Raw genomic sequence first — 15,738 nt, forward strand, 5'->3', positions numbered from 1 at the left:
GCGAATTTAGCTGTAAAGCTGAGACACCCACACGTACAGCAGTCTGTACCTGCCCCTCCCACAGCTCCACCCCTTAAGGCTTTTACAGTTGACACCAATCTTCTTCTCTCTCATTTTTTGCCACCATGAAAACTAATCACCCAAAGCTTAAGACCCAACTCTTCTCTTGTGGGTTTTTCCGCCATTGCACCCAATCCGTTCTCAGCCCCACCAGTTCCCCTCACTCACCCTCTCACCCACCACCACCACCACCACAACCCGAGTCCTCCTCCTCCTCCTCTTCCTCAACCTCCCAAAGCTTCACTCAGTGGAGGTTCCCACTCCCCAACCCCGATCCGCCACCCGAAACCACCCTCAAGTCCGACCCAGCTCCACAGTGTCCACTACCGCCACCCATTCCCTTCACCCAACTCCAGGAACTCTTCCACGTAGCAGAGCTCCAGATCAACACCGGGTCGGACCCGGACCGGCTCTCCGCGCTCCATCTCCTGGAGCGCTCGCTTGTGCCTAACCCGCCAACCGACCCGGAATGCCCGCCTGAGCTCATGCGCGGGGTAGTGGAGAATTTGAAAACCAAAGCGGGCGCGAAGCCCGCGACGAAAATTCTGCTAGCGCTTTGTTTGGCAGAGGGCAACCGCCACGTGGCGGTGGAGGCGGGGGCGGTGTCTGCGGTGGTGGAGGCGGCGCCCGAGCTCGAAGACGCGGAGGCGGAGCGTGCACTGGCGGCCCTCGAGCTCATGTGCACCCTGCCAGAGGGGGCAGCGGAGGTTCGCTCCCACGCGCTGGCAGTGCCGGTGATGGTGGCCATGATGGGGAGGGTAGCGGCGCGTGCCAGGGAGTACGCGATAAGCGTGCTGGCGGTGATCTACGGTGACGGTGATACGGGTAAGGACATGGCGCCGCCGGAAGAGGTGGCGCGTGCGGTGGTTTTGGCCTTGCGGGATGATTGTAGTGCCAGGGGGAAGCGGAAGGGCGCGCTGCTGTTGAAGGCGCTTCAGGAGAACTGACGGACAGCCTCGATTTGTCTGTTATGATGAATGGGTGTCAGCCAATAATAGCTATGACATGTCAGTCTTGGAAAAGTGAAGTTGTCTTTTTGCACATGTGTGAACTGGGTGATAATGGATAGATGCAACGGCTTGTTTAAGCTTCCAATTTCAATATAATAATTAATATGGGAGGTTATTTCTATTTAAGCTCCCGAATAATTTGATTTGGATTCCAAAAACCAATATTCAACTCAACTTACACATAAAAGCAATGCATAAATAAATAACCTCATACATAAAATAATAGAATTTATTTTATTTTTAGACGGTGGAGGGCTTTTCTAGAGGAAAAACTCTCTTTCACTCCCCGTGGGCCGTGGCTGTTTTCATTGATAAATGGAAAAATTAGAAAAAAGTTGTCATTCTTTCCATAGGGTTGCAAAATTGACCAATTTGATCAATATGTAAGAGTTGTCGAGTGACATAGCATGGAACAATTTTTTAATGATAACGCCTTCTTACTAAGCTCACAAGAAGAATTGTGACATAAAGTTAAAAGAAACATGTCAAAAATCTTCAAGCAAGGTCGATCACATAAGTCATGAGTTAAGGTCCGAAATTATCAATCCAAAATTGACTTCGCATCAAACAAGTCATGGGGGATTTTTTTTTTTTTTTTAATGGAAATCTGAAAATTTTATTAATTAAAGATCACGAGCATAAAGTTTTTACAGAGCAGGGCAAAAAGTTCTTATAGTACAAAACATAAAACTTTGCAAAATTATAGTCACATGCTATGAGGTTACAAAGTCATAAATACAAACAATTTTTTTTGCAATCAAGTGTTATCTATGACTTCAATCTTTCGCTAATCTATGTACAAATCTATGCCCTCATATCGAACTATCCAGGGCGTGAGAAATAACCTCTTACATATAATTATTTTTCGTCGTTCATGAGGGCAGATCGAGAGAGAAAAAACCTCTTATTCAAAACAAAAAATACAAACAAATAATCAGTCAGCAGCAAGAGAAGAAACCTTTTATTTATAAGATCAACCCATTAATTTCCCTCAAAGTCATTAGGGATCTAAGATAAATGCCATTGATGAATTATTGATTTTATTATTAGAGTTTTACAAATTTTTAAACTTAAACAAGTAAAATGTAGGGACACTGATAATACCCAAATATCAATTGATTTTGCCCATGTCGGATTTTTGGGTATTGGAAGGTTTTTTTAGGTTCCAATGGGGGTTGTATCGAAAATTGGCTTATAATTAGGGGTGAAATTTAAAACCGCCTAACCGCAACCGCTAACCGCTAACCGTTATAACCGTTAACCGCCTAACCGCTTTGAAAGCGGTTAGTAAAAACCGCTAACCGCCTAGGCGGTTGCGGTTAGCGGTTAGTGGGTTTTGGAAATCCGCTAACCGCTAACCGCTACCCGCTAACCGCTTTTTTTTAAATATAATATATATTTATATATTATATATATATAATAACAATAAGTTGTGAGTTTATGAACTTTTTTTGGTTGATTGAAATGAACCTCAAGCTTCAAGTTTAACCATATATGTTGGTTTTTTTGGTTGCCTGTGAGTTTATGAATTTGTTTGTGTTTTATTTTATTTCTATGTGTGAGTTTATGAACTTGCTTGTGAGTTTATGTATAAGACTACAAGTGAAGTGATGATTTTGTTGTAATTTTATTTGTATATTATATGATGTGTAGATTTGTATAAGGTGGCCAACAAGATTTTGGTATATAGCAATTTTTAATGCTAAAATGGCCATGGAAAGGGGAAAAAAAAATGTTTAAAATGAGAAAAAAAATGTTTAAAGTGAGCCCAAAACCGGCCCAAACCCGGTCCAAAGAAAAAAGCCCAAAAAAAGCGGTTATTCCAAAGCGGTTAACCGCTAACCGGGCGGTTAACCGCTACCCGGTTAGCGGAGGCGGTTAGTAAAATTTACTAACCGCCTAGGCGGTTGCGGTTAGCGGTTTTAGCCACTAACCGCTAACCGCAACCGCTATTTCACCCCTACTTATAATCACATAACGTAATACATTAACCAATATGCTTTGGAACAGAATCCTCTCAATTTTAAATATATTGGATAATATTTCGTTAGTTATGTGGATGAGTATTTTTATCTTTTCACTTTTTGAGTCAACATAAATATATCTCCACTATAAATAACAGAATATTATCCAGTTATTTTAAAATGGAAAAGATCCTAATTGATATGCTTTGCATTGATTAGTATTGAATCATGGCCAATAGTTATAGAACTGACCACCAACTGACATCTGTCACTGCATTTTTGCTCTTGGCTCCCAAATCCCCAATCGAGTCAAACAAAAATCCCTTAGATGAACCAAATATACTTCATATTTTCTGTGTTGTGTAATTGGCATTGAACTAGCCAACGGACCTACCCGACAACCAACCGGCATTTGTCAGTGTCAGTATAAGTATCAATGTATCATCGTACGGTTATAACACTATTGACAATTGTGTGGTCCATGTCTATCAATGTTGAGCCAACTAATTAACACTTTTTATTATACCTACCCCCCACGCTAACTAAACTCTCGTCCGCCCAGCTGGTTCAAATTTTAAATGCGGGTCCACCTCATCATCACGGCCCAATGGGCCAATGGCCACAACTTTTTTCATCTCTTCGCTCTTCGAGTCATCACTTATTTGTCTTTATGGCCATCCGTTTCCACCACCTGCAATTGTCTCCAACAGTTCCAATCCAAAACAACTGTCTTTGATAAAATATCCGCCATGATCGGTCTGAGCAAGCTCCGCTCGGCGCTCACCGTGGTGTTTGCTGTCTCTGTTGTAGCCATACTCGCTCAGCTCTTCTGCGTGATCCGGCGACGGAGAAGGATCCGTCGGCAGAGCGTCTCCGGCGGCGAGGAGAATTCACTCTACAATCCCTCAAAGGAGCTCTTCTACTTTTTCTGCTGGAAAAATCAGTCCCGCATCGAGCCCCAGCAAGCTCCTTCTCCCTCTCCGCCTCTACGCGCAGGAGAAACGGCGGATATCGACGACGTTTTGAAGTGGAGGGGACTGTACATGTACGGACCGTCTAGGTTTTTGTTTACGATAGAGGAGGAGGAGAGAGAGGGTGTGGACTCTGAGAACTGTTCTTCCTCGGAGAAAGGGAAGACGAAATCGAAGAGGGTGATTACGGAGGAGCGCGTTGGGGTGTCGAGCTCGTTGCCAGTGGTGGCCGTGACGATCGATGTGGACGTAGCAACGCCGTTTTCAACTCCTTGTGCTTCGCCGCCTTACTACACTCCTTTGCCTTCTCCTACTCGTGAGATGGAACCTAGGACCTGATCAAATCTGACACGCTCGTGAGGAAGTAACGAAACAATTGCGGTTTGGGAATTTGGACGCTGAATGGTTGCAAAAATATCCCGATGACATGAGGATGGTATTTCCGGCGATGACAAGCTGAATGGGTGCGAAAATGCTGTAAAAATTTCCGACCAGGGATAAGTTATGGGCCGCGGAACTTGTTTAACAGTTTTGTAATGTATATGTCCAAATGTATCCATAGTGGACAAAGCAATTCCTCTTGGTTCATTACTGTTTTTGGTTCGTTTTCACTATGCTTTGAGTAAAGGGTATTATACCTCTAATAATTGTTAATTGTTCATTGCATAATAGGAGCAGTTAGCGATTTTACAAATATGCGGATCAATAACTGCTTGAATGCTAATTGTTAGGAGCATCTTTTATCTTTTTCTTATTATCTTAAAATTGATATGACTTTTTAAAATTATTATTGAATTTGGGTTTGATTACTATTAAATTTTGATCTAATTATAATTTTAAAAATTATATTAATTTCAAAATTGTAGAGAATCCTCATACCCTACTTACGTTGGGAAGGTGAATCCTTCTTATTGTTTGTCCATACTTTTATACTATTCGTCTATTCCTGAAACTTGTACTGCATTTCAATTCAATTCTTACATTTTAAAAAGTACACATTTCAATTTAATTCTTACATTTTAAAAAATTATAGAGTTTCAAAATTGAAAATTTTTATTCTTAAAAATATAGGGTGCCCCTACTATGCGGTCGGACCTTAAAAGTGGTCTTTTGCAGCAACCATTCATGTGTGGACACATAATCCAGTGCATTTTAACAAAATAAGATCAAAAACACTAGATAAACTCACGCCCAAACTACAAGAACCCACGGCGCCAGGGAACCCACAACCAAACCACCGGCGCCGGCAAGCATCCCACGGCGCCGTCCATCCCTCTGCGCCGGCCAGACCCACGTCGTGGGTCTGGCCAGACCCACGGCTGGGTCTGGCTTGAACCAGCCGCACTTCCGCCCAGACCCAGCTGCTGGGTCACTACCTCCGGTCATCCTCTCCGGCCTCTTTTCTGACAAATCCAGCTTCAAAATCAGCTTCTAATGCCTTAAAACTCATTTCTAATGCCTCAAAACTCATTTTTGGATTCAAAACTAAAATCTAGAGGGGAAGATTAACCCTTAGGAATTTTTTCATCCTAAAGCCGGAATAAATGACTCACGGTGCCGGAGAATGTCACTCACGGCGCCGGAGCCAGACCCACGGCAAGACCCACGACCAGACCCACGCCGTGGGTCTGGCCGGGTGGTTGGGTCTGACTGGCCGTGGGTCTGACGAGACCCACGGCCATCGTTTCAGCAGAGACCCATGGGGGTCTCTTTGTTTCTGCCTCTGTAGTTCAATTTTTCTTGCTTTTGAGTTCAAAATCTAGTGCATTAGGTTGTAGATTATTTGTGTGCATTTTTTGTGCTTTAGGTGATGTGTCTTTGTGCTATTAGTTGCTGCAAAAGATCCCTTTTGCAGATGGACCGCATAGGAGGTTTACTCAAAAATATAATCACTCTATCAGATATCTTTTTTTTAAAAAAAAAAAATATACCCTTCTAAGGCATGACTACTTTATGTATTCACCCTTTAAGATCTCGAACCCCACATGGGTTGAGTAAGTCATAGCTTCTCTATGGGGGCGTCACCTCAATATATTATTTGCACCCAAAGAACGGTGCATCTTAAATGCAACTACACATGGGCCAAAAGGAAGGAATTCAGCTCTTTAAGAGCACTCACATTGGCCCAACAAGATAGCTAAAAAGCTATTTTGTCTAGCTTTGTACATGACGGTAATTAATAAAATAAAATAACAGTGAACCCTTCTAAAGCATGACTACTTTATATATTCACCCTTTAAGATCTCGGACCCACATGGATTGAGTAAGTCATAGCTTCTCTATGGGGCATCACCTCAATATATTATTTGCACCCAAAGAACGGTGCATCTTAAATGCAACCGCTACACATGGGCCAAAAGGGAGGAATTCAGCTCTTTAAGAGCACTCACATTGGCCCAACAAGATAGCTAAAAAGCTATTTTGTCTAGCTTTGTCCATGACAATAATTAAATGTATGGTTGAAAATGCATGCAGATAAAAACCATTATCTGCATTCCCTTTATATATTTAGCATATATATAAATTATGAAGGTTTTTGTTTTTTACTATCACGACTTTAAAATGCGATGTTGTCATGAAGGGTGCAAGTATACATAAGCACGTCTCTATCTCCATACTCAAGCGATATAGGACGCCACAATCACCCCATCTTAGGACCCACATCCACATTGGCAACCATCACCCTCATGAGCTTGTGCACGCTTCCCCATCTCATGTTGAGCAATGGATTTGATACAATTTCTAACATCACACTCCATTGACACACAATATTGTCAGCTTTTGTCTTCTTTGAACGAGACTTCCCTGGAGATCATTCATCCTGATACTACTTTTGCATAAATTTACTTAACTACAAAATTCTGATAGGATCATGACAATAATGGCTTTAAAACGTGTTGTTGAAGCGAGCTGAGTTATTGAGTTTTTTTGTAACAATATGAATCATTTGTCAATTGTGATCAGATGTGACAACTAAATTACTTATAATTAAGTGTTCTAACGACTAAATTGATTAAGTGTTTTAGATTTTATATTAAGAACTTTTTTTTGTATGAAAATAAATAAATAAATAAATACTCCTAAATTATCCACCTATAATATAAAAGAGTGGAATGCAAAAGGCTCCTCTATTTTTTTTATTTTTTTTATTTTTTATCGCACTCAAGCATTAATTAATTGGATTAATTACCTTTTAAAAAACTGCCATAAAAATGCATTAAATTAATTCAAGAAGGGCATGAAGATAAAAGTTGACATGGCCCATTCCAGCTCAGCAAAAAAAAAAAGAAAAAAAGAAAAAGACATGGTCCATTCCAATATGATATGCTACCTACGCGTACAGCGCATCAAAATGAGTTCCGAAAAATCTTCCTAATTTCACACACAACATTTCGTAGAAAGTGAACAGGAAACTTCCTCCATTTCCATTTCAATCTTCCAAAAAACAAACGCGTTGTTCCTGATCCGACGTCATGCGCGCAGCCGTGCCGTAAGCTCATGAAAAACCATGTAACGCGGCTAACGAGACTTTCCTGCTCCATTCTCGAACCCTATAAATACATGCACGCACCAGAGCTCTTCTCCAATTCATATCTCCCATCATCTTATAGCATTCCAGAACAAATTTTCTCTTGCTTTCTTTTAATTAACCATGGCAGAGAAACAATCCCACCTGAACGGTGCCTACTACGGCCCTGCAGTCCCACAGCCAACCCAATCCTACCACCGCCATGGCCGTGGCAGAGGGTGCGGCTGCTGCTGCCTCTTTAGCTTCCTTTTGAAGCTCATAGTCTCCCTCGTTGTCATCATTGGCCTTGCTGTCCTCATCTTCTGGCTCATCTTCCGCCCCACCAACGTCAAGTTCTACGTCACGGACGCCTCGCTCACGGAGTTCAGTTTAACCGGCAACAACACTTTGCAGTACAACCTTGCCGTCAACATCACCGTCAGAAACCCCAACAGGAAGATCGGAATCTACTACGACACCATCGAGGCCAGGGCGTACTACGGCGACCAGCGTTTCGATATGGATACCTTGACGCCGTTTTACCAAGGGCACAAGAACACGAGCTATTTGAGCGCCGTGTTTTCAGGGCAGCAAGTTGTGCTTGGAAGTGATGAGCTCACGCAGTTCAATGCGGAGAAGATTGCTGGGGTTTACAGCGTTGATGTCAATCTCTATCTCCGGATCCGGTTCAAGGTCGGAAAGTTGAAAACCGGCCGGGTGAAGCCTAAGGTGAAGTGCGACCTGAAAGTTCCTCTGAGTTCCACCGTAAACTCAGCAGTTGCTTTTGAGAGTACCAAGTGCGATATCGATTTCTGATCGACCGACCTTCTTCATGTTTGATTGAGTGCACTACGTACTTTTTTTTTTTTTTTTTGGTATTATTTATTCTTTTATATATATATATATATATATATATATATATATATATATATATATATATATTTTGTATATGTGATCATTCTTCTTATTCTCGCATACGATACGATTGTATTTGCTTATGAGATAGAGGGTAGATGATTATGTTTTGTTATTGGAGTTTATGATATTATTTATTTGTTACTTTCGTTATGCGTGTAAATAAATAAATCATTAATATATATATATATATATATATATATAGCCTCGATTCTTGAGTTTTACGACGATGCTTATGCAATGCCTTTAGACTTTTGTTTATTTTATGTAATTCCCATTATAATAAGTTAATAATTAATTAAGGAGACTGAAGACATTCTTTTCCATAAGAACAAGTCATTGGAGCTTCTAAAAGGTTTAGCAAATATGTGTCACAAATTTAGAATAGGCCAAAGCTCGAGCCTCTAATTTATCAATATGATGAAACATTCCACAAAAATTAGGAGGGGGATCGGATGTGGATTACGGAACGTTTCTTTAGTTTGTCATTAATTAATTAGTTTGTGGATTAATGCATCTTAAATTTGATAACATTAGTCATTATTCCTTAAAAAATAGTTGACAGAAATCATTTAATGAAAATCATTTACGTCTATTAATATACTAACTAGAGGTTTCATCCCAAAGAACGGACACAAACTCTCACCTTTTTACGTTAAATATTGGCTAGGGAAACATGTTTTTAAAGGACATTTAAGGATAGTAATTCCCTTTATTAATTATTTTCTAATGGATGCATCTTTCTACACAAATTATGTTTGTTTTTCCACTAAACAATATTTAAGTTTGAAGACAAATTAAAGATCGATCTTAATTGAGTTGTTATAGGAATTTGGCATATGTACCATTAGTTATACTCCTAGGTCGTTGGTAATTATAAATTATTGTTTAACCACTAAATTATTATTTTATGTTTATCCAACGAAGTCTTTTGAAATTGACGAGTTCAATATTATGCACTTGCTATCATCATGACTACGTGGAGTTCCATCAATTTATAAGAGTCATGATAATTTAGAGCAACCGGTATCTCACTTTAGGCATCTGGTTTTCCTTTTTCTTATTACATATTTTTGCGAAAGAGCTCCTGATAATTAAGCCAGCGAAAGTTCTGATCAGCGGTAGGCTGTATATATATAAAGAGTCTCAGGTTCCTAATATTTTTGGTGTCCCTTCTTTCTCAGGCAATATTGCTCATTCTGAGGTGACTGGTAATAATTGCCACGTAATTCTGGGCTCTTGTGCAACAGCAATATTCTTAGGGGTGACTAGTAAGACTCTTTGCATTAGTTGGGTTCGTGGGCTATATTTATTCTCAATCGACTCACTAAGGTCTTTGGAAATAAAAGAAGAGGTAAAAAGAAAAAGAAAAAAAAAATGAACAACAATTTGCAACCTTTCATACAATTGGACTAAATGTGTCCGTGCCCATAAATCTTTACTATTTTTGTTTTTAATTAATAAATTAGGTTGTAGTCTTGTAGGAATTCCTACAATTCAATCTCTACAAATGTTATGTATCTTTTTAACCTCATTTTTTAACTAATATTATTAAAAAAATATGTAAAACACACACACACACATATATATATATATATATACACTAAATTAGAAAAAAAAAAAAAAAAAAAAAAAAATCCGCAGTTGGAAATTTACGTCCTTGATTTATCTCGACCTGTCAAATCGAAGCGAGACGAAGCTACCAGGAACCACCACCATTCGCATTATAAGCTTAGGAGTACGGGTATTCACAGTATATCACCAACTCCTCACACTATTCTTTTTATTCTCAGTTCTTATTCTCTTCTCCAACCTCTAGTCTATATACTCACCCCTCTCTTAGGCTTTTTCGACTCCATTTCTCTTTCACATTGCGATGGGAGAGAAACAACCCCACTTGAACGGATCCTTCTACGGCCCTTCAGTCCCGCCACCCAGCCGATCCTACCGCAGCCGAGGCGACGACTGCTGCCTTTTCGATTTCCTTTTCCAACTCATCGGGAGTGTTGCCGTCGTTGCAGGCCTCGCGGTCCTCGTCTTCTGGCTCATCTTCCACCCCAGCAGGGTCAAGTTCCACGTCACCGACGCGTCGCTGATCACCCAGTTCAACTTCACCACCACCACCACCACCACCAACAATAACATGCTCTACTACAATCTTTATCTCAACGTCACCATCAGAAACCCCAACGAAAAGATCGGCATTTACTACGATCGTATCGAAGCCAACGCTTTCTATGTGGGCCAGAGGTTTAGCACCGAGGCGTTGGCCCCATTTTACCAAGGCCACAAGAATACGACCGTTTTGAGTCCGGCGTTCAAAGGGCAACAACTGGTTTTGCTTGGATCTAATGAGCTTTCCGTGCTTGATTCGGAGAAGAGTCTTGGGGTTTTTGATATCCATGTTAAGTTCTATCTCTGGATTAGGTTTAGGCTGGGTAACGTCAACACATGTCGGATTAAGCCCAACATCAATTGCGACTTGAAGGTTCCTTTGACTTCTAATGGAAATTCAACAGCTGTTTTCGAGATTACCAAATGCGACATCGGTTTCTGATCATTTGAGTCTTATTCGTTTGATCGAGTGTGTGTGAGAGTTTTTAATCATTCTTTTGATTTTGTATTACTTTGACGATGGTTTTTTTTTTTTTTTCCTGATGGATGAGTTACAGATGCCTATATATGTTTTTCTTTCATATTATGCTATATATATATATATATATATATGGTATTTTTGTTTCTTACTTTTATGTAAATAAATAAAGAGTACAATTAATATTTATTCCCATTCCTTCCATAATCATTGTGTGCATATTGGCCTCATTAAGGTTATTGAAATCATTTTACATCCCACTAAACACTCAATAATAAGAAAAATATTTTTCAAAAATAATTTTTTTTTTCTTCTATGGTAAAATGGGAATTTTATTCAATTGCACAACAAAAATGATATAGACATAGTAAGTTGTTTAAGGTTTATTTCTAAAGTAACGCTATACTTATATATATACAATACTCTTGTCCTTGTCCCCCTAAAAGTGATGTCGCCTTTAAATTTATCATTGAATTTGGAGATGAATTATTAATTTATTATTGAATTTTATTCATGCGTGCTCTAAATTTTTTTTCTGATGAATGAAGGAATGAAATCAAATTGTTACAATTTTTTTTTTGATCAGATAATAATTTTAATGACCACATTACTTTTAGGTAAATAAGAAGGAGATATGAGTCTTGCATATAGCATTACCCTTATTTCTAAGTTATCTCTCTCTCTATGACCGTATGATTGTAGAATTTTAATATTTACAATGTAAAAAGGTGTAATTAATACTCATAAATTTCTGGAATTTTATTAACCTTAAAGAGTTGAGTAATCAATTCATATTTATAGCTTTAAAATTACCTTTTTTGTCCTACAACTTATGAGTTTCATATTTTATAATTGGAAAAATTATATTTTACCCCCCCCCCCCCCCCCAAAAGTTTGGGGCAATTTGCAATTCAACCTGCAAAGTTTCAATTTTGGCAATCTAACCCCAAAAGTTCCAAATTTTTGTAATTCGACAAATATTATCCCAAAATTCTCATATTACCCCTAAATTTTATTTTTTATTAAAAAAAAAAAAATTTTGGAGTGCAAAAATGACCAGATGGCCAAAGGAGTGGCTACAGCCACCCCGAATTTTTTTTTAATTTTTTTATAAAAAATAATTAAAAAAAAAATTATGGACAATATGAGAAGTTTTTGATACAATTAGTCAAATTACAAAAATTTAAAACTTTAGAGTGGTGGATTGCCAAAATTAAAATTTTTGAGGTCAAATTGCAAATCGCCCCAAACTTGGGGGAAATTTTTTTTTACTTTTATTAACCTTCTACGTGGTCCAGATTGTTACTTTTGTACACCAAGAAAGAACCAGTGCCAACGTAATTAGATGCCAACACCTTTCCAGCTGAGGTTGGCTGAGAAAATGTCAGTTGAGATCTTTCAAGGACAAAACCTATGCAGAAACTTTTCCTGCAATAAGCACAAAAATAAGAGAAGAGTCAAGTGCAAAACATACTGGCGATCAATTTACAAAAACCAATCAGAAGATTAAAGGCTTCATCTTTGTGTTTGGCAAAGAAACTCAGGCTAGACATTTCTCACAAAAACAGGTGTGAAGCTCGTAAAGAAACCTATATACTTGCTTTATTATGTTGAAGTTCCAAAAGAAAAGGAAGGCAATTTTTTGATCATCCAAGGTTCCAATTACTCCATTAATGACAATCTACTAGAAGAACTTCACATAAAATAATCATAGTTGTGATTAAGATATCTAGGTTAAAGCGATTTATTATGATCTAACTACTTCCACTTAGTTAACAACTTAACATGATTTGGCTGAATGTGAAAGAAGTGCTTTGAAGCTTTTAAATTGTAAAATATGGGACTTACCTCACAGCATCTAATAATTGGCTGGCTATGTGTTCTCTTCTGTTAGAGGGAGTGACCCAAATGGCTCTAATTCCACATAAAGCAGGTACAGCTTCATTTTCGCAAATGATTGCTCCATTGAGATTCCCATTCAAGACCTCAGAACAATTAAGAGAAGGGGCTCTTTTCTTGACTTCCCTTTTAAAACTAACATCGCCAAATTGGAGAGTGGTCGAGTTTGGTCTTGCTGCTTCCTTTATAGTAGTACCATCAGATGCCCCATCCACTAAGCAAGAGAGAATTTTGAATGCTTTTTATATTGGTTCTGCAAGTAGGCATCCTACAATCCTTTGGGAGGAAATAAACATATACACCTGCCATCATATAGATGGGAATAGCAACAAAATGCAATCAACATCTCAATCGTCAATTACACAATTGAGACATGATCTCCACTTCAAGCATTGTTCTACATCATATACGAAATCAGACAAAGAATTAATGGGTGAGAAATCAATAAAACATTTTATCATTTCACCACTACATGGATCCATCTAACAATCTTCATTAAAAAATTCTAGGTCACTCAAGGTACATTCGCAAAATTCAAGTCTTTATCATCAATAACTGGGAATCTGAATAGAATCAAGTAGAATTTAAAGAAGAAATGAATTACAATTCAAGAATCTTCAAAAAATCTCATACAGCAGAACCAGAAAACAGAAGCCTCTGAAATAATCAAGTAAAAAGCAATGCTGATCACCTTACAGCTCTTATGGTAAATCCATCCACTTCCAAGCTCAGTCTCCATCATCTTTACCACTTCCTCAACCTGCCAGTACAATAACGTCCCAATTTAATACTTCAAAAACATACACTAAAAATTATAAACCATCTTATTTACCAATTTCAAAAAATCAGAAATCAAATAAGAACCTTGTTCCTATGCGCAGGAGGGTCACAATCCAACACCAAAACGATTTGACCCCCTTCAGTATAGGGCATATGAATCACCCCTTCATTGCACCAACCCTGTAAAATTGAAGAAGCAATATGATAAATAAAGCACTAAAACAATAGAAAATAAACACATATGAAACATATAACCTTTTAGTGACATCATAGTTTGAATGGATTCAAAGTATAATGTACAAAAGCAAGATGCATAGTATTCAAATATTCCCAAAATATTCTACACCAAATAAGCACATTTGGACACAACTTTTAGTGGTATACCTTAAATGGAATACCATGGGTATAGACCTTATGAAATGCCTTGTGAGCCTTCTCATCCTCTTCCTCTCCAGGAGCGTACTTGACCCCACATGTGGAACATGTGCGTAGGGTAAAATCAGACTGACCCAGATCTAAATGGAACTGCGCATAGCGTCTCTTCTTGTTCTTGTTAATCGTTGATTTCGGCTTTAAACACGAATAATTCCAAATGGATTTCTGCAGCGTTTCTCCGACTAGCCCTAAATTGACAACTTCACTGCTTTTGACCCCAATAAAACAAACCCCAGAAATGTCAATATCAATGCTATAGAAAATTCACCTTTATTTTCAAAATAAGCCAATCTGAGCAAATAAATTGTTCGACTGTTTGGTTACCAAGAAACGGAGGGAAAAAAATAAATGTTAGAATTTTTTTTCCTCGTCATGAAAAACAAAAAAAAATGGAAAAAGAGCGCTAAGATTACCACCTAACTAAACTGCTTGTTATTGCTGTCATTTCAATTCCCATAAAATAAAGCACTGTATTAATCAAGATTAAAAGCAGAATTTTCCTCAAGCTTTTCTCAGCAACCAAACAATTAAACGGGCACAAGTCAAGATCAAAACCATAAATATCGATCGCAACAAAGAGCGTACCCATCTGGGTTTGGAGCTCTACGCGAGTACGTATTGAAGATGGGATGTTGTTTCTTCTCCCAGGTCGTCAATTCGTCGTCGCCGTCGCCGTCGCCGTCAAAAATCGGAGATTTGGGTGCAATAGAAATAGAGGGTTTGAAGAAGGAGCTGATCTTGGATTGCATGAATGAATGATTTTGCTTCTTATTTGGATTGGTGTCTCTCTTTTGTGTTTTGTTTTCGTTTACGGTGCATTTTAATGTTATGTTCTCTCTCTTTTGGCGCCAAAAGGATTTTGGTAAATTAGCTTTAGCTAATTTCCCGCTCTTTTTGCAGCTCCTAAAATTTCAAATGCTATAAAACAATAAATAAAAATAAAAACAAAAACCATTTTGTAATTTCGTAAATAGATCTGCCATGGAAGCACGGTGGCCTATCACCAAAACCCAAAAACTGCACGACGTCGGTGAAGCAGAGAGAGAGAGAGAGAGAGAGAGAGAAAAGGGCAGGCAGAGTATAGAACTATCTGGAAAGGAGAGAATAAGAGTATAATCTCGACAGCGGTCGGCAGCCGGCATGCGGTGGTTGGAGATGGCCGGCGCCGATCAATCGTGAGCAGGAGGTGAGGCTTTTCGTTTCAAAGAAGTTTCTCTCTTCGTCTCCCAAGAGTACTCTTCACTAGGTGTACCAATCACACTGGTGCTGTGGCATGATCGATGGCAGTGGCTAACTCGTGTCAGCTTTTTCAGTTGGGGTGGAGCCTCTGCCTATCGTCACATGGTCGGACAATTTTGAGAAAATAGGTAGAAAACTGGTTTTTGGTAAAAATGCATACAAATATATATTTTTTATTTTATTTTACAAATTAATTATTAGATTTGTAGACTTATGTGGACTCTACATAAGTCAATAGTAGATCCTACAAATCTAACGATTAATCTATTAAAGTTATAAAAAAATATGGTGAAAATATGAACAAATTATTGACACTAATAATTTTTATTTATTTAACTAGTGTGAAAAATAGTATTACTCAGCC

General features: G+C 38.6%; 2 protein-coding genes and 3 pseudogenes across 3 annotated transcripts; 4 read left to right on the forward strand and 1 right to left on the reverse strand.

Annotated features, from left to right (window-relative positions):
- LOC132161822 (ARM repeat superfamily protein) lies at nt 1-1,191 on the forward strand. The gene has a single exon (XM_059572019.2). The coding sequence runs from the start codon at nt 126-128 to the stop codon at nt 1,005-1,007; it is 882 nt and encodes a 293-aa protein (XP_059428002.2). The 5' UTR covers nt 1-125; the 3' UTR covers nt 1,008-1,191.
- A 2,520-nt stretch (nt 1,192-3,711) lies between these two features.
- LOC132161750 (uncharacterized) lies at nt 3,712-4,681 on the forward strand. Its single transcript, XM_059571932.2, has one exon. It carries the CDS (start codon nt 3,784-3,786, stop codon nt 4,342-4,344), a length of 561 nt encoding a protein of 186 aa, XP_059427915.2. The 5' UTR covers nt 3,712-3,783; the 3' UTR covers nt 4,345-4,681.
- A 2,942-nt stretch (nt 4,682-7,623) lies between these two features.
- On the forward strand, nt 7,624-8,371 carry LOC132162010 (NDR1/HIN1-like protein 3 pseudogene; annotated as a pseudogene).
- Nucleotides 8,372-10,274: 1,903 nt separating this feature from the next.
- On the forward strand, nt 10,275-11,057 carry LOC132162059 (NDR1/HIN1-like protein 10 pseudogene; annotated as a pseudogene).
- Nucleotides 11,058-12,234: 1,177 nt separating this feature from the next.
- On the reverse strand, nt 12,235-14,991 carry LOC132162060 (protein CHROMOSOME TRANSMISSION FIDELITY 7-like; annotated as a pseudogene). Its single transcript, XR_015909359.1, has 6 exons — nt 14,721-14,991; nt 14,085-14,340; nt 13,785-13,880; nt 13,612-13,680; nt 12,870-13,222; nt 12,235-12,449 (listed from the first exon to the last, which is right to left on the reverse strand). The product of XR_015909359.1 is annotated as a protein CHROMOSOME TRANSMISSION FIDELITY 7-like (transcript).
- Between the last annotated feature and the right edge of the window lie 747 nt (nt 14,992-15,738).

Source organism: Corylus avellana, chromosome 10 (genome assembly GCF_965113065.1).
Source record: "Corylus avellana chromosome 10, dhCorAvel1.hap1.2, whole genome shotgun sequence".
Taxonomy (NCBI): domain Eukaryota; kingdom Viridiplantae; phylum Streptophyta; class Magnoliopsida; order Fagales; family Betulaceae; genus Corylus; species Corylus avellana.

Excerpts from the sequence above, each read along its gene's own strand:
- LOC132161750 (XM_059571932.2), top strand. The coding sequence starts at position 3,784 with ATGATCGGTCTGAGCAAGCTCCGCTCGGCGCTCACCGTGGTGTTTGCT.
- LOC132161822 (XM_059572019.2), top strand. The coding sequence starts at position 126 with ATGAAAACTAATCACCCAAAGCTTAAGACCCAACTCTTCTCTTGTGGG.